General features: G+C 46.9%; 1 protein-coding gene across 1 annotated transcript in view; it reads right to left on the bottom strand.

Moving 5' to 3' along the window:
- SSH2 (slingshot protein phosphatase 2) overlaps positions 1–21,504 on the bottom strand; it is a 103,601-nt gene that overhangs the window by 14,224 nt on the left and 67,873 nt on the right. The window contains 9 exon segments of the mRNA XM_063342562.1: positions 1,110–1,256; positions 2,618–2,664; positions 5,575–5,703; positions 5,825–5,918; positions 7,748–7,942; positions 9,107–9,172; positions 9,958–10,026; positions 12,457–12,578; positions 17,308–17,372. Of these exon segments, the coding sequence (XP_063198632.1) occupies positions 1,110–1,256; positions 2,618–2,664; positions 5,575–5,703; positions 5,825–5,918; positions 7,748–7,942; positions 9,107–9,172; positions 9,958–10,026; positions 12,457–12,578; positions 17,308–17,372 (934 nt within the window).

Genomic DNA, 21,504 nt, shown 5'->3' with positions numbered 1-21,504 from the left:
CTCGCTCCGAGATGTCTGCGCTCTTCGGGGTATACTGGGCTACAGCAGCTTTTCGGTTGCTCTAACACTTTCTCAACTTTGCAAATCAAATTAGTCAAAACATTGCAATGCTTTTGATGATTAAAAAAACGACCCCAAACACAGCAAGCAGACGGGACAAATCTGGCCCAATTTGGAAGATTATTCACTTATATCGCCTTGTACACAGTACTGAGGCCCAACCATTTAAACCCAAATGCAAAATATTCTGGGGAGGAGAATACATCTGAGGATGACAACACTTCAAAATCAATACTCAAGGGAACACAATGATGTCTTTTAAAGAAAACATCTTAAAGAAAATAAGCCTTGAGCCATACTCAAACAAGTCAGCTTTTAAAGGCTATGAGAAGAGACGACAAACTTCTATAATGGAAAAAAAATACTTTAAAGGCAACATATGCCAATATGCGTTCTGACCAGTTTTCCCTTAAAAAGGCTGCTGAATTAACTGGAGGCAGCTCATATAACTGGGATGCAGTTCTCTGCAGTAAAAAGGCCCTACTTTCAGCATCTGCTGTCAGATTACTCACTGTAACTGACCGCTCAGAGACCTACACAGGCATTTACTCCTGTTAAAGGGAAGAGTTTGCTCCGGAGCATTACAAGAAATCACTTCCAGACCCTGGGCTTCATTGTACCACCTCGCAATGCAGGGAACAGCTTATGTTTGCGTTGGGCTTATAAGGCTTTTCTTCTTACTTTTGTTAAACCCTGCTCGATTTGTTACTGCTTTCCTCCCTCCTACCAGCATCTCTGCAGGCCCATTGCATTTCCTAAGCAGCAGGCAAACTCTTGGCTCTCTAGCACAGGAACGATCTCCTCCACTGCTTTCCTGGACTGCAGCCGGGCAGAAACCCCTCACTAGTCCTACCTGCTCCCTGTACGAGCACCTGCAAAAATGAAAATTTGTGGAAGACAACTCTAACACTTAGACAGAAACTACAAAATGAAAACGCTTTGATCCTAGGTAAGCAAGGAGGAAAAGTAGTTAAGAAAATCAGTAGGAAAATACAAAATGCTTAGTATACATCTTCTAAATGTGTTTGTTTTGTTCTGAAAAGACTTACTTTGCCTTGGAGATGAATTTGTAGGTGTCATTCCAATAAGCCAGAAGATCTGTTGCTTCTTCGTCATATACCCGAATGTTATGGTATTCGAAGAGCCCAGGGAAGAAGTTATCTATTTCTCGAGTCACATTCAAAATATACCGCACCCTGCATGGAAACAGACAGCAGATAAAAATGCAGAGCGTGCAGAACACAGCAAGTTCGGAGATACGACAGCTGCTACATAACAGCCTTGCCTTGGCTTGCGAGTGCAAAACTCAAAGCATTTGAAGTTGCAGTCTTGAATGTAACACACCTCCTTGGAAACCAGGACTTAATGCAAGGAAGCAGCGGCTAACACAGACAAAAGGTTTTGCTGAGCAATTTGGAGCCTAGCCTCTGATCAGAGGGCTTCCATCCGTACTGGATAAAAAATTCCTCATTCCTCTACAGTATGCCAGGTTACACTCCTTGCCCACCATCTCCTTTCGAAGTGTTTGGAACACTTGCCCCTTTGCGAACCTCTCCTCCTGCTGCGCCAACAACACAGGAGGACTGAAGACATAAGCTCGTGAGCAACACTATGGTTAAACAGAGGCATAAAATAACTCGAGAGAGATGTAGTAGACAATGAGCCACTGGGGAGGATTTATTTCTTATCCCTAAATTTTCTGGAGAGGAAACTGCTAGAGAAAGCATAAGGTATTTATATGCACTACATCCTGTATTTTTAGCCCTGAAGGTTACTCCTAAGATGCTTACGAACTGCACTCATGGTGGGATATAAGACAGAAAAAGAGCACCGCGAGGGAGTGACATCCCTTTTCCCTAGCGAGTACGAGACCGCTGGCAGTCAGGCAGGACCTGTGCTGAACGAGGGGAGACAATTTTGCCAGACTGATTCGCTGAGGTACAGAAGTATGCTATCAGTTCAATTCAGCACTGCGATTAGGTTTTTACACTGGATTGACATAAATAAGCCAAACCCGTAAATAATGATTTAATTGCAAAATCTTGGTGCTTAGATCCACCTGGCCTAGAGAAAGGACACTCTAAGCTTAAGCCTGAAAGGTAGAAAGAGCAGGAGACAGGAACCCATAAGTGCTACGTCTGAGAGCTACAGGACTTTACTTCCTACTGGGCCCCACTCAAAGCAACAAATGCTCTTTTACACGTTTTCCTTTCTGCCGCAGTCTGGAGGTCCAGAACAACGGGCTGGAGCGGAGGGCACAGAGCCAACTACACAGCATCCAGTTCAGTAATTGCAGCTTTTTGCTACTTGTAGCTATGAGATTACTGGCTTCCTTGATTCGCCAAGGGGACGTCAGCTGAGGTCAGGGAATGAGATTCTTTTACTTTAGGGTGCCTGTTTGTGGGACACAGAGTTTGGAGGAAGCAAGAGCTTGTTCAGATCTGCAAACCCTTTAATAAGACTCAGGTTACACAGCAGGTACAGAACAGAGTTTGTTGCATAGACAAGTGTTGAGGCCAGACTCTTGCTTTTAAGCTGACGGCCTGAAGCTACTCACCCTCTGTTCTGCAAGTCTTCCAAATTGGAGGCGTTCCATTCGGAGCCCTGCAGGGAAAACATGCAAAGGGACACATCAGCCAGAAGGAAGGCATGGCCAAACTGGTGATGAAGGGAGGGACCGTCACCAGTGAACTGGAGGATGAAGCTGACCAGCCAACTGTTGGAGAGTGGGGGGGGTCTTTTGAGTAAAGGGGTACACAAGAGTGGCAACAGGGCTGATGTTCGGCACCTTATCTCTCCCCATGAACCAGATCTATTCGGAAGCAACAAGCAGCTCTGCAAAGCAGGAGCCCAGCACCATATGCTGGCACTTCCTGCAAACCGCTGACAAATCAACCTCAGCGAAGACGAGACCACTCCACCCTTTCCCTGGAGGCCGCTGCCAGCTCTACCCCACAGAAGAGAGACTGCCTGCATTTAAAAACCATCCAGGTGCTGTTTATACACGAAACACCCATCTCACACATCAAAGGCAGCAACACCATAAGCTCAGTTGGGTTACACCTCTTCTCCCCACGTTCAAAGCCTGTGTGTGCAGAGAAATAAACACATTTAACCCCAGCCAGCTAACTCTCTTCTCTGCAGCACACACAGGGCCTCCGAGCTGCTTGCTTTCTGCTCAAACACATAAACCCTGACTGAGGACAAAACCACTCAGACAAAGCCTTCCTCCTAAATTTAAGGCGCACAAATCTGCTTCCCTGCCCCAAAATAGCTCCTAAACAGAAAGATGGTTCAGGTGAAGGAGTAAGCAAGAAGGACCCAGGCAGCACTACCATCGCCAGCAGAACAGCACTGCCCATGGCTGCTCCCACGGCACAGGCTTCCACACCGCCCCAGGGCCAGGAGCCACGTAGCCAGGGCGAGCCAGCCCTTGGAGCATACCCACCGCCTGCCCGCAACACCCCCGTCATCCTGAGAGCGAGAACCTCCCAGCCTCGCAGAAGCAGCGGTGTCCACCCAGAGGATGGGTTGCTGCTTGCCCCAGAAAGCGTGCATCGGCACCCCGTCTCTGAGATGGGGGAGCTCCAAGAGCTCTGACTCACAGACACGTGCTTGCGCCCATGACAGCACTTGCAGAAGTGCTAAGCGCTCACAGCTCATGTCTAGATGCGCACACAGAGGAACGGGCCCCATTACTATTCTGGTAGCTAATGGGGACAAGTCTGTTGTCTCGTCTTGACACTTCGGGAATACAACAAACAAAAAGCATTTGTTTCTTCCCAAACTGAACTACTTCCTAAGAGAAATCATCATAACGAGGACACTGTTCAAGGGTTCAGCACGATGGGACGCTGAATTTTGAGCAGAATAAAGGGGCAAATGTTACATGCCGTGGCCGTCCAGATTTCAAGAGAATCCATTGCCTTCAGACACAGATCAGGTCAAGCCCAGCAAAGTCCAGAGCTGTGCATGATCTGAAGAAGGACTACGAGTGTCTTGCTATTCAGTATATGCCAACAAACATATTTTGATCCCTGCCGTGTTTACCCTAGCCAGCCAGACTTAGTTAAGCTTCATGTCATCTCTTTCTGGCCAAGGAAGAGTAATTTAATTCAGGCCTGGGAACCACCAGTTTCCACAGGTATGGAGAACAATGCTGCAGTGGTGAAAGCCGTTTCTCCTCTCCTTTGATCCACAATCACCAACATCATCAGGTCCCTTATTTCCTGCTTAGTTATTTTAGCATTCCCTAAGTGGGATCCCACAGGACTCTTGCCTCCACCTGGAAGGAAACAGCTCCATGCCTTCCAGAGACGTCACTGTACGACTTTGCCTTGCAGTATACATGCTCCTGAATTAAGCCGGTGCCCAGACCCAGCAGCACTGCTCCTCACCGCAGAGAGCTGCTTTGCAAATACTTCTATTCCACACATTAGCCACAGCTCTTCTCCTTGCTGCTGCCTGCAAGCCTTGTTTTAAAGGTCTTGCTCCCATTAAACGCACTCAGAGCCAAGACTCCAAGCCCTGCAGCAGACTGAACTGCCTGTACTACTTTTGACTAGCACTGTAAGCCTGTAACTGGTCTCCCTCTCCAGAGAACACACAGTCTGGAAAAAAAAAAAAAAAAATCTATTACATTGTAGGTACTTTTAAGTTTCCTGGCTCTATCCCATCACAATTTCTTGGGAGTGCTCACATTAACATACACCATCCTTTCCAAGCCACAGCACTAAGCTTCAGGAGACTGGGAGAGGCCCTCTCCATTTGGAAAGACCAGCTGGTCCAAGAGGAATGGCTTTGTTTAAAGTTGAGCCAACCTCATAGGCTAGACAGCCCAACCAAACCTGCGTCCGTTGCTTCAGGGCTGGGAAATCCAGCGCAGTGCTGACTCACCAGAAGGAGCTGCAGTAATTAAGACAGGCCCCAGCAGCAACGAAAGGCAACTAAGCAAGCAAAACATTAAAAGGTGAAATGTTTATGTTTCCTTAAGTGACTTATCTCCAGGATTCTTTGTTAAGCTCCTCTGTTCCTCCTGGATCAAATGAACTCGGAGCTTTCCACGTTGCAAGAGTGTCATTCCACCTGAACGTTGCACAGCTCTCCCCAAGGGCTCCCTTCCCTCTTTGCTGTAGTTATGCCCTTCCCAAACACAGGTATACTCCAAGAACTTGGTGTGTGGGTACCCTGGACAGTTAAAGCTACAAATCTGGTTTCCATCAATGGAAACAGCCCTGAAAAGCAGTTAGAATTAAGACTTTTTCCCTTCCATCCTCTAGTGACAAGGTCTACAGCATGGTTGGTGGTGTATGGCAAAGTTTAATACAGCCAAGAAGCCAGGCTGCTCTTATTCAATAGCACTAGTGTCTTGTGTCTTGCTTAAGAGTATGTGACCCCAGATCAACCAATCTCTCCTTCAGAGTTGCTATCAGTTGGTCCAGAGGCCCCTGTGTCAACCAAGGCATAGTGAGAAGTGTTAGGCATGTTTCCACTTGAATTCGCAGTTAGACTTACCAAAAAGACATGATCAAATATCTGCGTGGGGCTGTCCATCTGCCCAAGGATCACTATCATTTCATTGTCAATGAACTCTTTGAACTCCCGCAGGTTACACACCATCTGCATCTCCAGCTCTGTGCGTATCTGGGTGGGGAGGAGGAACACAAGGAAGCCATGAGAAGATTTTGTTCTGGCCTTTCTTCACGGCATAAAGTGCAGAGCTCTCTGGTCTGCACAACAGCACTGCTGCTCCCTCACCACGTACCTCTTTTGACGTGATGTTCTCCAAATCTTTCTGCATCATGATCTCCCTTAACTTGGTCTTAATTAGCCGTTCCGTACGTTCTCGCTCAGTTGGGCTATCAGAAGAAAGCAACAGAGTCACTGGGAGGGGAAACAAACAGGACTCACGGCACTTTTTAAACAGGTATTGTATAGACTGGATACTCTGCAGAGTTCTAGATGCTCACACTACTTCCCCCGAGCACGTCCTCAGCCGGAGGGAATTCAGGTGACTGTAAAGCCCAGCTTAGATTCCCAGTCATATATGAAAGAGACCAACTGAATGCTCCTAATCCATTGCAGTCATCCAGAGAACCTCTGGTATTTGGTAAAATTTAAATTGGGAAGGCTGCATTATACTCTCTGGAGCAATATCGCAGCCTCCCCCTACCTTTCTTGGAAAGGTAACAGCTCCAAAGCTCCTTACATGGAGAGACGAGGGCAGCTAAGCCTCTGTGCATTCCTCCAGCCTCTGCTGCCAGGGGCCTTATCACCAGCTGCAAAAATAGCCTGGCTAACACCAGGGGAAGTTGCAACAGAGCAGCAGCACAGAGCTGTCTCCCCCATCATCTTTAGAAGGGACCCAGCAGTAACATCTCGCACCACCTTTCCATTTCTCTGGACATCGGCCAGGATGGTGCCTGCACAGACACTTCTCTGCTTTACAAGTGTCCAAGTGGTGGCTGGCAAAAAAAAAAATAACAAAAATTCCTGGTCCTTTTAACTTCATGCATTATTTCAGGACTCAATTAAGAGAATGCTGTCTAGGTGTCCCCAGGAAATCATTCAACTCCTGCCACCAGGGCAAGGGTGGGTTACATAAAATTTATATACGAAAAGCTAGAAGAGAAAATTAATCTGACAGCCCGCCAAAACTTTTCAGCCACCCTCCTTGTACATTAAAACACGATCAAGTGTGAAGACTTGTTCACAGCTGAACAACTGCTGAGCATTATTATTCACTCACTGAACTCAAACAACAGGAAATATCCAAGAGCATAAATCAACCGATGGCACTGTTATACTGGGAAAGCAGCTGGGGCTAGAGAAGTCATTTCTCCTACTACAAACCGGGCAACTAAGCCCTCACGCTTGGCATCATATCTGGACGTGGACTACCTTTGAGGTTGTATGGTATCAGTACCATCAGCAATTATTAATTACAAGGCTTGTAAACTTTGAATGTTGATGCAGCCCATAAATTTTGCCTTTCCAAACTGTCTACCTACCTACCTCAGCCACTGTTCTGGACCATATATCCCAGACATCCAAGCATTTAGCTGGAGACAGCTTGGGACCTATATACTGTCCTGCTCCACCCTTGCAGAGCTCCTCAGAATCATGGAAAACTGCATTGCTCTTTGTCCCCATTCTTAGGTGTTATCAGATAAATGCCTACGAGGATGCTTGTGAGCTCACAGACTCAGAAGTCCATATATAAACATCTCACTTCACAGCAAAGTTAACTGAGTAAGGAAAAAAAGACCACGTTACTCTAAACATGTGCTCAGACACGCGCCAGCGTAAGAGCAAAGTCCAGAGAAACCTGCTCCTTGCAGGAGAGACTAGGCCTGGAAATCAGAAGACAAAACCAGCAAAGAGGAAGGCCTAGGTCCTACAATACACCCCATCTCTTTCTCATTAGTAACATGGGACTTACCTTGCAGAAGCAAAGATCTGCGAGCCTAAAGCCCACGATAAGAAACTAGACTGAAAACAGAGGCTGAAGGAGATGCAAGGGAGCCACAGGGGGCTTCCAGTGCTGACGTTTATCTAACCAGGGGTCCACTTATTACTTGGAACAGGAAACCCTTCCTCATTAATACCTAATTAAGAGTAAACTCTTGTGGAAACTGTAATGCTTGACAGTCAAACACCTTGGCTCAGCAGAGCCAGACCAACTTACACATCTGTGAAGAGGGCGGGCGAGTCGGGCCGGTGGGACTGGACATCTTGCATGGCATTCCACTCATTGACTGACGACTGGTCGGAGTTGATATGGCTCTCATAGTAACTGACCCACGTGAGGAAGAGGCTCCCTGGGTAGTAATTGTTGCTCCGTGCCACCTCACAAGCCTTATGTAAACTCTGTAAAGCAGACCTAGAAAGGGAAAAATACTTTCCAGATTATAATTTCTTCAACGGGCTGGTACCGAGCACAAAGCAGCAGCCAAATCCAGGATGCTGCTTATGTCCCATCAGTTGGTACAAACCCCAGTGCTATATGCATCAGCACCCAGCACCGAGCAGGAGGCTGTCCTGCAAGGATGAGGATAAGCATGTCTTCACTCAAGTATGCCAAGACAAGGCTGGGTAGCAGTGAAGGTACCCATAAATCAGAGGCACCCGTGTCTCTGGCTCCAAAAACTGCTCCAACAAACTATGGCTCCGACCTAAGCCATAAATAAGACGCACAGAGTTTGTGTCCAAGACAGGGTGCTCTGACAGCTCCTACTGCACCATCAGCTCCCTTGTGTGCAGGGCAGGGACACCCAGGAATGAGACATGGAGAGCTGTACAACCAAGGGCTTAGGACTTGACTTTACGGAGGTGTTTAGGTGTCTGGCCTCTCTCACTGCACGAGGGATGTCAGAAGTTTCTTCAGCTGCTGCTGGGAAACAAATCCCCCTCTCCTATTTTTAGCTTGTTTTAAATCTTTGCCTGGGATCAGAAGGATCCAGGTCAAAATCACTGGGGTGACACAGTAGCATGACACCCTGACAGGCAATGTATTTCTGCAATGCAAAGAAGCTTGCGCCAGAAATACTTTCATGGCCACTACATTCTTACATGAGCCACCCTAAAAGGAAAGAAAAATGCAGGCAGCTTCTCTTTCCTTCGCGCTATCACAATGAACATGTCTCACTGGAGACAGAGACTCCTAAAATATGCACAGCGCGTATTTCCTTATTTATGACAAATAAAAAAAATAAATTTATTTCACACATAGGCTCAAAGCCATTCTGCTTCGGAGAGATTCAAAGCAGCAGCCCTTTGCAAGGAAAATTACCCTATTCCTTCCTGCCCCCCGCTGAGACGAAGGTGCGGCTGCAGCAGTATTATAAACTCACTGCTGTATACCAGCACTTGCATGTTTTTTTTCTTGGGTATCAAACTTCCTTCCCAGTCTCTGAAGGAGACTTCTGGCTGCTCAAGCAGGTCTCAAGATACCAATAATGCAAAGAAGCACCTGCTTTTTAAAAGCTCAAGCAGCCAAAACACCTTGGAAAAGGGATCACCGGGGCAGATTATGGTAAGTACTTACCACATCGCCTGTACGGACACTGGCTTGAATATATGAACCCTGTTATCTGTCGATACGCTGAACCCTCTGGAGAGAGGAAAAAAAAAGCCCAGTAAAAATGCGTCCCAAAAGCAACTTTTCAGTTAATAACTGATAGTTTGTAGCACGTTAGAACAGGGAAGGAGTAGCCCTATGCATACACTGCTGAGTTCAGCTAGCAAACAGATCAAAATAGCGCGCTAAAAGCTCTAAAGATAACTTTTTAAAGCAGCTGCTGTTTGGGAACGAAACTAAGACAGTGGGACAGTGCTGGGCTGTGCTGTTTACCTTGGCAACACAAATTCAGTGCCACAGCTGGGAGCAACAGAGTCCAGCTAAAGTGATCCTGGGGCAGCTACCAAGGAAAGAAAAGTCATTCCACGCACTGTACTGGAGAGCCTTTGTAACTGGCACAAACAGGAGTCTGCAAGTCAGGTGTCTATTTGGCAGAGAAACATCATTCTTATTCTATGTTCAGCCGAACGCTGCCTGCTGCGAGCGTGATGGAGGAACACATAATAGGATCCCTTTAAGGAGCTTTCACTACACACCCACTCACCAGTAAAAGCTCCTTTACTCCAGCTTAAACACACACACGAGCCACTGTCTCAGTGCGTGTTTATTCACAGATAAGTCAATTACTGGTGTTCCCTGACACAACCACTGTGATTTCGGACCTTTGAGTTGACTAACCCAATACAGGTGAACAGCAGGAGGTCTGCTGGACCCATTAGGGCTCTGCAGTCACTTGAATCCTTCTCCATACACCGTGCTGTAAACTAACACACGGAGACCCTCTGCTATTGACCTAGAACATACGAAAAACAACTCACCCGTCCCCATCCAGGTGGATCAAGGTGTCACTCCACAGAGGCAGCACCAAGCCCATCGTACAAGTGCTACTGTAGTAAGAAAGAGAAGGTCAGCCCACCTCCTACAGCACCACGCTATTATTTAGTTTCACAGCAATGGCTGCAGATGTTTGCACTCATTAGAAACAAAATGAAAAGATCCCACTGCTGCTTCAGGGACAATCAGAGCCAGTGTTGTTCTACAGGTGTCCGGCAAGGATCATTAACCACATAGAGGGTACTCTTTCAAGTAAGCTTAAAGGGCTAACGTACACCCAGGAGAAGAGCAAACAGGATTCAGAAGCAGCAAGCTTTTTGCGGAAGGTCAGAAGGGGCTCACAGTCATCAGGCAGCTCAAGGCTTTCTTTACAGATTAGTCCCTCTCAGGCTCAAGTGGTTTGGTTCTAGCTCTGATTTTGCAATCCACAGCTTTGTTTTCTTGTTTGTCCCTCAGCCACAACTGCTGGGAACTGGGAACAGACTAGTGTAATAGCAGGGTGACTGGCAGCACGGTAGGTTTGCAATCGCAGGCTATCGCCCCTTTGTTGACTCCTGCCCCTTCTTCGCCCTCCCACACCTCGAGGATGAGCACGACAGCCAGCTGAGCCAGACACCTCTTGGCAAACCCACTCCTCTCTCAGCTGCTTTGACCTCTTTGCCCTCACAGTCACCTGCTTTCTGTAAGCCAAGCAAAAAGCCAAGTTAAAAGCAGAAGTCAAGCGATGGAATAAAAAGCAGGGGCGGGGGAACCCCAACACGACCTGCACCAGGTTGTCAAACAAAAAAGCTGAATCTCATAAAGCTGTAAAACTGGTCCATAATCAAAGCAGCACCTTGACGAATTGGATGCAATCGCCTCCTGCTTTATGCTTTGCACTAACTGCTCTCAAATTTCCACAAGCACTAACACCCCTGTCAGTCTCCGCAGCTCATGAAAAGTGGGGAAAGAGGGCAAGATTGAAGGCTTCAGAAGGTCAACAGACACGAAGCCCTGTAAATGCACATGCCTCGGAGCGACTGGTGCCCAGCACAAGGAGACACTGTGGCACGCAGCTATTTCTGTTGACAACATGAGATGAGCTCATGGAAAGATGTGTTTTTAAAAGGCTTCCCAAGGTGGCCGGGGTATTTTTAGTGACACTGTTCAGCAAGCGCTTATCAGAGACCATAGCAACAAGTCTACATTGAGTTATAAATACCAAGTGGGCTAGGGGAGGGTGTATCAGACTGACCATCCAGAACCTAAGTAACCCTAGCAGAAAGCTAAAATGACCCTGCTATGTTATTAGAGACTGAATACCAGCGAGCTCTCAGTTATCAAAGGTGGTTGTGCTGGTGTATCACAGCCAATAGCAAGCTCCGAGCTCACAGCAACCTGTGCAAGGACAAGTTATTCTTACCCTACTGCAAGAGCATCTTTGAGCTACAGCTGTGCACACACGCACAGGAAGGGAGACAGGAGCCAGTGGCAGCATCAAGCTGGTCTCCCTTTTTAGCAGGCATCACTTCAGCACCCAAATCAAGCCACTTGAAATTAAGCATGGTGGTCGTCGTGATCAGCAGGCTGTTTGGAAGGCCATTTCTTAACCTAACAGTTCAAAAAAATTTTCTAGTGACCCCGCTAACTACCTGAAAGTAATTTCTACTGACTAGGGTCAGTAACAAGACTCATTCCCGTAGCAGTTGTGCTAGAACTAAGCATGTGCATGAAACCTTCCAAAATGGTTTGAATATCCAGGTTTTTCTTTCCCTGCAGAGGCCAAGACTTACTTACAACCCTTTAAAAGAGCCACGTGCCTCCATGCCCTCTCCAAAGTTCCCAGTGTCCTTTTCTAAACTTGAAGCTTCTGCCCGTGAAGCTGCTGGGGCTACTGCCTCCTGGCTTACAGTCACTGCAGCAGCAAAAGCTGCTTCCTAGCCACATTCTGCAGCCTTTTGGAGAGGCCAGCAGCAATTTAAATGAATGAAGCAAAAACACTAAACCCTGATGACATGCTGATGTCTGAGGAGAGTACACGTTGTGTGAGATCTGCTATCAGCAACCCCGACATTCCCGTCAGGTCCTTTGTGCCATGACCTTGGCAAGGGGCTGCCTGACAGTCGCTTTCTTATTAGCTGCTCACCTGAACCCTGATGTCCAGCTTCTCTAATCGCAGTTTTTATTTTCATTGCGTGTCCCTGTCTCTGCTGTGCAGATGCAGGGCTTAGGGACCTCACCATTCAGAGACACTTAAGGGCACTTCACATCCTCACACAAGCCTGAGGCTCGGAGCTGTGCTGTTGCCTTCCATTTTTCATCTCCTTTCAAGAAATAAAAGGGGAATTCTGCGTCTCAAGAAAGGGGATGGGAAAGGAAAAGGAAAGATGGGAAATCTGAAGCCGTCTATCCCCATAAAGCATGAACACTAGAGAACAGTTTCTACACTTTACTCAACACATGGCTGAACACAAAGACTTTTCCCACCTGGACGCTGTGAGTACCTGTCATTGGAGGAGAAATCCATTCCTAGGACAATGCTCTCTTCGGTGTCTTGTCTGCCGTTGGTGGACACTACCACCATGTATCTAGTGCGGTTCTGGTAGGTACTTTCCAGTCTTACAGCCTAAGGGAAGGAAGAGGAGAGATCAGCAGTGCAGCCAGCAAAATACACACTATACCTTTACAAGACACCTTTTCATGCTGAGTGACAGGCGCAGAAGCAGTGATGCAGTTCGCAATAGTACGGATGGCCCGCACTTCTCAGCTGGGTAACCAGCAGAAGAGGGAGAAGCGACTTACTCTCACACAATGCTTTCCTCAGCAGGTGGGATGTTCCTGGTGCCTTTTGCACACCTTGCTGCAGGCCTGCTCTGTCCCACCAAGGCTGTGTTTAAGCAGCAGCCTACAAGGCTGGCAGCCATAGTCCTCTGACTGGTCCCAGCCTGGTGAGCTTCACGGAGCATTATGTGTTCAGCAAGACAGATGGGCATTGAACACGCTCTTCACCTCTCAAAGGACTTTGTCCAAAAAGCTAGGGCTTTCCTTTAAACTACTGCGTGCTACAACAGCTCCAACAAGACTCTCCACCACCTTCCTAGGCGGCTGGACAGACAACTAGGATCTAATTCACATGTGGTTTCCTGACGGTCCTTTGAATCCTTCTAGCAACTTGCCCAGTGGCGACGCAACCTTAATGCCTTACACCTGGCAGGAAAGATTTCCCTATAAATAAGCTGTACTCATGGCTGGATTCAGATTGCCCAGAAAAGGTGAAAGTCACTGTGCCTCATTACTCCTACCATAACCACATGTATCCCAGTACCAAAAGAGAGATCTAGCAGGACTGCAGGATGCCTGAACTTCACGCCAAGCTCCCCCAAATCAGATACTACCGACAGCATTCAGAAAGCAGCTGTGCAGCTAAGTTGTGAATGTCAGACCAACACTGAAGCTCCTGAAAGGCTACAATGGAGTGTAATGCTCCTCCAGAAGCCGTGAGGAAGCGAGAACTGAAGTGACTCCAGCAAATCACCCTACAGACAGGCTAGCGAGGAGCCCAGGGAAGGGAGTCCAGCATTTTAGGTTTTGCCTATGAACATCCGCAGTAGGCAGCCTTTACTTGCAACGCTTTCTGGACTCTGTTCCAGGCCATTAGTAGTTATTTTAGTCACAGGATCCCAACTAGAGAAACTAGGACATCCCTAGAAAGGAAGTGTCTTAATCTTAATTATGTATACTGAATCTAAACTTTGGACAGCCCAATCCAACCCCAAGATGCTGTCTGGCTTCAATGTTTACCTTATTGTTATACTTGAACTTTGAGCAGGGCCTACAGAGAGCAAACGTGGGCAAGAAGGAGCCATCACAGCCCAGCCTTGCCCTGTGCTGCGACAGCACCCAGTTGCAGAATTCCTTGTGACCCAGCAAGGCTCAAAGTGATGTTTGACATCCTTCAGAAGCTGAACCTGAACTCCTCAAACACCAGCAGCCTTCCGGAGCCACTGCTTGGTAGACACTTCTTGGTGGCCTCACAGAGTCCGGTTTAAACAGTCATTTCATCCTTAAAAAAGCCTCACAAAATAACTATTGTGTGGGATCTCTCAGGAGTAGGCTGCTTTTCCCAATATGCTCCTTTAGTTCTTTCTAACTTGGTCTTGAGGCCAGAATGGCACCTCTTTGCTCAGAGGAAGCCCCCTCTGAACTCTTCACACCTCACTTGTCCACTAGCCAGTAAGTCTCGGCCACAAGATGTGGCAGAGTCTACAACAAAGGTTAAAACAGCGCACGGCAGCTAAAACACAGCTCACTATTTCACCGGAGTGCCCTATCGCAGGAAACTATGCTGAGCGGCAGGAAAAGCTTCCCAGTGGCGTTGCAGGAGCAGCAGCTCTAGTGATGGGGGCGGAATAGCAAGTGCAGGCAGGAGACGGTGTTGACTGCGTCTTCTAGACTTGTCCAATGGGACCGAAGACTAACAGAAACTACCCGAATGCTGATGCCAGCAGACAGACGTGCTCCATACAGCAAGAGACTGTGCCCCACCCCATCTCTTTAGGATAAGTCATGCTAAAACCAGCCTTATTTTCCTTCTTGCTCCTTGAGTCACTGGGATTCCTTTGGAAACACGGAGGATCAAAGTGGTCAGGCCTTCAAGGTGTGAATTCTGCCAAAGACGGCTGTTTCTACAACTAACCACTTGTAGCAGAACAGAAAGAGTGCTCTTCAACCTAGAAGAGCAAGCAATCACCAAGGTCTTGGTGGTTAAAGTCATTATCTACTTTAGGAACCAAACCTCAAACAGACACAAAGACTTGCCTGAAACAGGAGCAGGCGGACAACAGCTGCCCTGTGTCTGGGACATCCACACATGAGCTCTGTTCTGCTTCTCTTGAGGACAGTCCAGCAGCAAGAGGATTAAGATAATCTAACTTACTTTGCTAAACCAATTTGGTTAGCGGTAATGGAAAGCATGGTCTTAATTCAAGACCCTTTAGAACATGGCTAGACAAACAGCGGGCAAAGGTCACCTAGCTTCAAGTCACCGGGGTGGGATTTCCAGAAGACCAATTAAGAGAAACAGGGCATGGGCTTATCGTGGCTCTCTAGATCCAACACTTAGACGCTTACCACAAAGAACCATGACTGGAGCAGATAATGTGTTTTGGTAAATTTACTAGAATAATAAAACAGCAAATTTGACATTCTAAACCAGCCAGCCTCCAAAGTTACTACTAGTGCTCCAACATGCCCATCAAATCACAAATTGGGTCTCTAACCTTTTCATTAAGCTCTAGTTCATATGCTCACCCAACAGGAGAAGTGGTCTGATGCCTTTTAAATGAAGGTATTTGAAATCCCACCCAATTGAGGGAGAATGGCCTAACTTCAGGGACTGTGATGAGAGGGAAGGTTCTTTTTCAACAGCTCATCTACATAGAGCTACCTTTCTCCTCAGTTTGTGGAGGTTATTTACAGTCTGTTCATGAACAAGAAGATCTCTGTAGTCCTTTCAGGACCAGCAACACTTTTCTTAGTTTTAGGCTCACCTAAACACAAGCCAACTTTATCTTCTGCTGCATTCCCATTTCGTCAGAAGTGTGATGTGGTTATCTTACCAGCCCTTATGAACAGCACGTTCCAAGAGGTAAGTTCATGCTGACCTTTCATCTTTTTCATGCTACACGACAGCAGGTGTCTCATACAAGAACACATTTCTCATTGGGATATTTGATTTGAAGACAAAAAAAGCGCCCAACTTTCTGAAGTCTTTTCTATTGAACACATGTAAGTGAACAAGTCCTCGCTCTGTTAAGCTACAGGAATACGGTCAATCAGTTTGCACGCTTTTAACTCATTTTCCTCTCCTTCCTACTGATCTTACACTGGTACCATTGCTCTAATCCTGCTTTCATGGAAGGCTAAAAAACTCTGCCAATAGCTCCAACAGAAGCAAGAGTTGTTCCAAATTTTAAGTGTAGGTTTATAGAGGATTAGATTCCTCTGCTGCCCTCTGAGCTGTGAAGTCTGCCCTCCAAATGACAGCAGCCAACACAAGAAGAGAATGCATTTCGCTCAGTACTGTTTATATTTCAAATCTCATTTGTATTTACTATTTTATGAGAGACTCTATTGCAGCTCTGCACACCCATCGTTCGTCAAGAATCAATTAAATTCAAGTAGACTATTGAACTTAACCTCATGCAAGATTTCAGCATTCCAAATGTAGCTCAGAACAAAAGGGTTTATGTCTCAGCCCACAAAGTCCTTATTCAGCTGTTAAGGCTAATTTGTCCCAAATCACACAATGTAGCCAGTGATATTGCTGAACAATGACTTGTTCAATAGCTTCCAATGTTCTAACCCTGGCTCAGATTCTGAAAAGCATTGAGAACCCCCATTCCCATCACTTTTACTGAAATTTCAGTGACAGCAAGGTGTGCCTGACAAAGATTAGGAGTAGGTCCTTCAGTTTGCATATGGCAAATTATTTTTGGTGGTCACTTTTAAAGTTAGAGCATTCCATAGTAATCTTGGCTGTTTCCTAGCTATACTCATAAGATCAGCCTGGCTCCAGCACAGCTCAGGAGGATTCAGCAAGCCAGAGGTGCCAGAATAACACTTCTGACGCTGGGCATACGTTGCTAAGAAGCACCAAGACAAAACAGGAAAGAAACTTCAGGCTACTGAGTGAAGAGAGATGCAGATATACTCAGTCATGCCTGACCTTGTAGAGCACTTCAATATGTCCTAGACAAATTCCTCACTGCTCTTCTTTGGCTTCTGGAGGTCTTTAGAACAGCATGTAAATGCTTTAAACAGCAATGCCTAACTTTCATCACATCACCATAGGAGGTAACAATCCAGAAGAGCAGAAGGACGAGGTTCAATAGAGGCGCATATCTACATGGGGATCCTACATGCTCCTTCCTGATGAGCCATGGCCTTTTGCGATGCAACGAGTTAGGAGAGCAGAGTGAGAAATGCAAATGAACTAACATGGAAGGGCAGGTGCTCACGCTGGTCAGACTGTTGATTTAAACAGGACACAAAGCTAATTTACCCAGCCTCTCTGGCAACAGTTACAGTACTTTTTAAGAGCCTAAGTACTCAGTACTCGGTTCAAAGCAGTCTTCTAGCCATACAAATTGTCTCACTGAACAACCAAATAAGCAGGCCTTTCATAATTAGCTGCTTTTCTATCTTTGTGGTTGCAAAGACGACTCCCCAAACCCGCTGATGAAACCACTCAAACATACACACACCACTGCTTTCATGAGTTACACAGGTGTATTTGTCAAGTGGAACTTAACCTTTATATTCGTTAACAGCAGATAAGCAAAAAGCCAGCCTACCAGCCTGATGTTGTCTTCTGGGCGGAGCAGTATGAACATGGCCTGCAGGTGCTGCTGGAGATCCCCTGTAGGCAAAAGGGAAAGGTGAATGCACAAAAATAGCTTTAAATCACATGCAAGTTCCAGGGTGACCAGCCAGAGCAAACGTCCACGGAGACACCTGACACGTCACCGTGAGCATTGTCACTTCCGCCCACTCAGAGGTGACAAAACTCCATCCCTTTGGAGTCAGCTGCTCTTTGCTCCCTGTGCTCACCTGTTCCCACCTCACCATACTCTCTCTTGCTAAATCCTATTATCTTTTCAATAGGAATAAAAAGTATTTCAGTACTCTCTGTTCCTTTAAAAGACAAGGCAAACTAGGTAGAAATGGACCCCACCCCATGGTTCAACATCTCATTCTACCATGTGCTTCAAATCAGGAATCTGCCTTTTTTTTTTTTTCACACCAACTTATTACTTAGTGCAGAACGACTACCTAGATAAAAGTGTATCCCCTTTAAAGTGAGATTTAGTCTCGTGTTAGAGCAGCACATGCCTGTGTTCACTGATGTACCAACCCCACCCAAAAGCAGCTAAGAATTGCCTCCTAAAAAAATCAAGCACCTACAATTTTTCCTAGAAAACGCTTGCTACACTTTAACTGCGAGGCTGAGGAAAACGGAGAGGAAAAAAAAAAAATAAATGCACAGTCACGCAGTAACTTTAAAGTCTTCTTAAAAAGAACTGAGCGTTCCAGGTTCCTAAAGCATCAAGCATTTGAAAGACAAGTGAGATGCCGTCCTGCTGGTACTGCCACATTGACTTCTCAGCGCTACTCCCTGGCCCAGGGAGAGCCAAGAGCTCCTCTGCTAAGCAAGCACGTTACCTTCTGAGCGTCAGCAAGCACTAAACACCTCCAGCAACGGGCTGTTTTTTCAATCACTACCTGGAAAGTTAATCTGCATTGCCAGGAAGGAGAGAGCAAGGCTGCCAGGTGGGTGGCACAGAACGGGAAGAAGAAGAGCCTTTGCCTTCCACCCTCTCCCACTCCCCCACAGACGGGAAGCTCAGTTTAGGCAACACTGCAGGGAAGGGCACGAATGCTGGAGCAAGTATTCAGCACAAGTGGCTACGAGAGCATTTTCTAGGAAGGTGGACTAACCTTCCTGATCTCCCTTTCTAATTCATCGGAGGTGCTAGAATCCGTGCTATTTCATGGACTTTCAAAAATAAGGGAACCTTGGGCCTGGAGCAGCATGCAGAAGTACCACGTAAGGGAAGGCGAAGAAAGGAAACGCTGCCCAGCGAGAGCTTGGTACCCAGTTTCCAAATGATTTTTACAGCTGGTGAGGAGCAGGGCTGAAGGGCTGCCTGTCTCCTGGTGGGACAGAGGCAAGCTTGTGTGGAGCAGGCTGTGCAGGACACACTGCATTCCCTGCTCTCCTCTTTCTTCCTCCTCAAAACACATTTCAGCATATGGAGAGTGAGTCAATGCTCCGGGACTGCATTTTTAACTGGGGGTGGGAAAAACTGAGGCATTCTGCAGTGCGCTAGGGAAGTCACATACAAAGTACCAGCGGTGACAAGCACCTGAGGCTGCTTCCTGCCCAAGGACATTGTTCCCAGCGCTGGAGTGGCTGGCACGTGCCTCCCTACAGGGAGATAGGCAACACAGGAAAGGTCAGCTCATCCAACAGATGCTTGTCCTCCCAGGGGTGCTGTGGGAGACAGGATTTCCCCACGTCAACGCCAGTGCAAAATCCAGGCAATGCTGCTCAGTTCCAGCAAGTTTCAGCTGCTAGCGTGGTGGGAATCACCGAGAACTGGACTCAACAGGCAAAGGTCCCTCTGCCTCAGGTGGCACCTCCTGCCCGCAGCCTGGAAGAGCCCGGCAAGTATTTGACTCACGAGGCATTCATATGTCTTAGCTTGAAACGAAAGATGCTTCATCTCAGTTCTTCCCTCCCCAAAGAGCAACAGTTCCCATCTATTGATGCCAGTAATTCAACACGAGGAACCAGTTCAAGAGGTGCAGCTTCCAGAGTTTAAAAAAAAACCCGCCACCAGGACTACTGGGTTATCTCAATACTTAAAAAAGGGAGGAAGTTTCTAAGACAACCCTTTCTGCAAGGCTCAGGCAAGGAGCTCCACTATCCCTCATCCTCAGAAAGTTTATTGCACTCCTCCCTGTTCCCCAGCCTGCCCTGCCAGCCTCGGGAGCTCCAGAACTGCAAAGTAAAGTATTGCTTCCTTGGCCAGCTTTAATTGACTTGCAGCATTTCCAGACCCAAACACACAAGGCATTTTTGTAAGCTTCCTGGATTAAGAAAAAGCAAAGGAAAGGTTTTAGCATGCCAGAATCAGCACAAAGATATCACATCCTGTCCTATGTAGAGCTGTTGGCTTCGCTGGCATTCGTGGCACGACTGCTGCTTCCTATCACATTGTCCAGCAACCAGCAGATGCTTTTGTTTCCTTGGAGCTGGCAGGGGAGGTGCAAAGCATCAGCTAGGGCGGGATCTTAAAAGTGATTTACAGTATTCCAGAGATGGCAAAAGCCCCAGGAAAGCTGCATCCTTTTCTGGCCTCCAGCGTTGTTGGAGTGCAAAAGCAAGCCCACCAGCCCACGGAACAAAGCCCGTCTGCCAGGTGGCACAGGGTGCAGGACCGCCCAGCGAGAGAGAGAGTGTGGACAGCTGGTACCTTATCTAGTCGATCTGCCAGCTAGTTGATTTCCATTGCTGAAGATGATACGATTAAAGAAACGGGTGTGGGCATTAATTATTTCCTGTTACGCATTTACTCTTTATGCTGGATTCTAGCACTTCTGGTGAATTAGAAAGGCAGGTCAGAAAGGTTAGTCAACCTTCCTAGAAAATGCTCTCGTAGCCACTTGAAACACTATTGCATCCATAGGCAGCAACTTCATACTGGAAAGTTATGTCCGCTCTCCACCCCCCTTCTAATTTTGTGTGCCAGAGATAAGTCACGACACACACAGGGGAATGAAAGTTGAGCACGGATTATCACAGTCCAAGAAAGGAGACCGTTTTCTTTGCCACACGCTCTGCCAATGACCGGCTCACCCCTCAGAGCCACACTCTCTACATCACTGTTTTAATTTTGGTGGCACAGATGTTTTGCTCAGGAAGGTGACACATAGATCCCATGGTGTCCGGTGCGCTGGTATATACTGTACTTTAGAAAAGTTCACAGAAAAGATGGTGCACACTCATACAAAGGTCTCTTTTCAGTGAAATCTCCAAGCACCATAAAAATATACTACGCCATTCACACCTCAGCAGGGAACCTGAGGAAAGGACAAGTCCTGATGCCCCATTAAATCTCACCCCATAAGCTGAAGAGACAGGAATAAAAAGCATCTTCTAAGGACAAAAATGCCATCCCTTAGGCACACCAGCCTGTTAAATACAAACATCTTTCTGTAAGCAATTACAACACACCAGATTTTCTTTCTTGGCAACCTGGCTTCTCAAAGCTCTGGGCTGATTAGACAAGCCACTGTTTTCCACCAAGGCCTCCAGAACTCATGGAAGTCAGCTGTGGGCAAGCAGATGAGGCAGCAAGAGAGACGCGGAGGTGTCTGCGCTGCCTTGCACGGGTTCACAAGGAAACCCCCATCCAGAGGGTCCCTCTGCAAGGCAAAGCCAAGACAGCAATTGACCTGGGCTTCAGTCGTGCAGAGGACTTTGGAGAGGATAAAACCCAAGATCGGTCAAGATAAGATAAACTTTTCAAAGAGTGCAGACTCTACTTTCATGCTGAAGACCATTTCACTTCAGTCTCAACCAGAAAGGCCGGCTTTAAATTAACTTTCAGAACAATTTATTTTCTTTTGATAAGTGGTAATTAATGCATCTCATTCAAAGCAATTTGGGTACTGCTTGTAGCACGTCTGAGTGGAAGTATATAATTAACTGCCTTTTGACCTAAGCTCCTTCTATCAAGATGTTTGTAAACAGATTTTGAGGTGGACCAGTCATCAGGTAGGTAACTCTGACGGATGTAGAGCTGGATGACGGCCTGATGGTATCAAAGAACAAAGAAATCTACACCTGGAACCAAACCAAATCACCTTTCGGTGGGCACTTTTTGGCAAAGAAAGTTGCCTCCAGCCTCTATTCTGTCTCTGTCCCATACACGAAAGCCTGAAGGTCTGAATGTTGTTTTTTTCCTGCTGATTGTTTAATGGAA

This window comes from Chroicocephalus ridibundus, chromosome 7 (genome assembly GCF_963924245.1).
Source record: "Chroicocephalus ridibundus chromosome 7, bChrRid1.1, whole genome shotgun sequence".
In the NCBI taxonomy this organism is placed as follows: Eukaryota; Metazoa; Chordata; class Aves; order Charadriiformes; family Laridae; genus Chroicocephalus; species Chroicocephalus ridibundus.
This window is presented reverse-complemented; position numbering and strand designations above follow the sequence as displayed.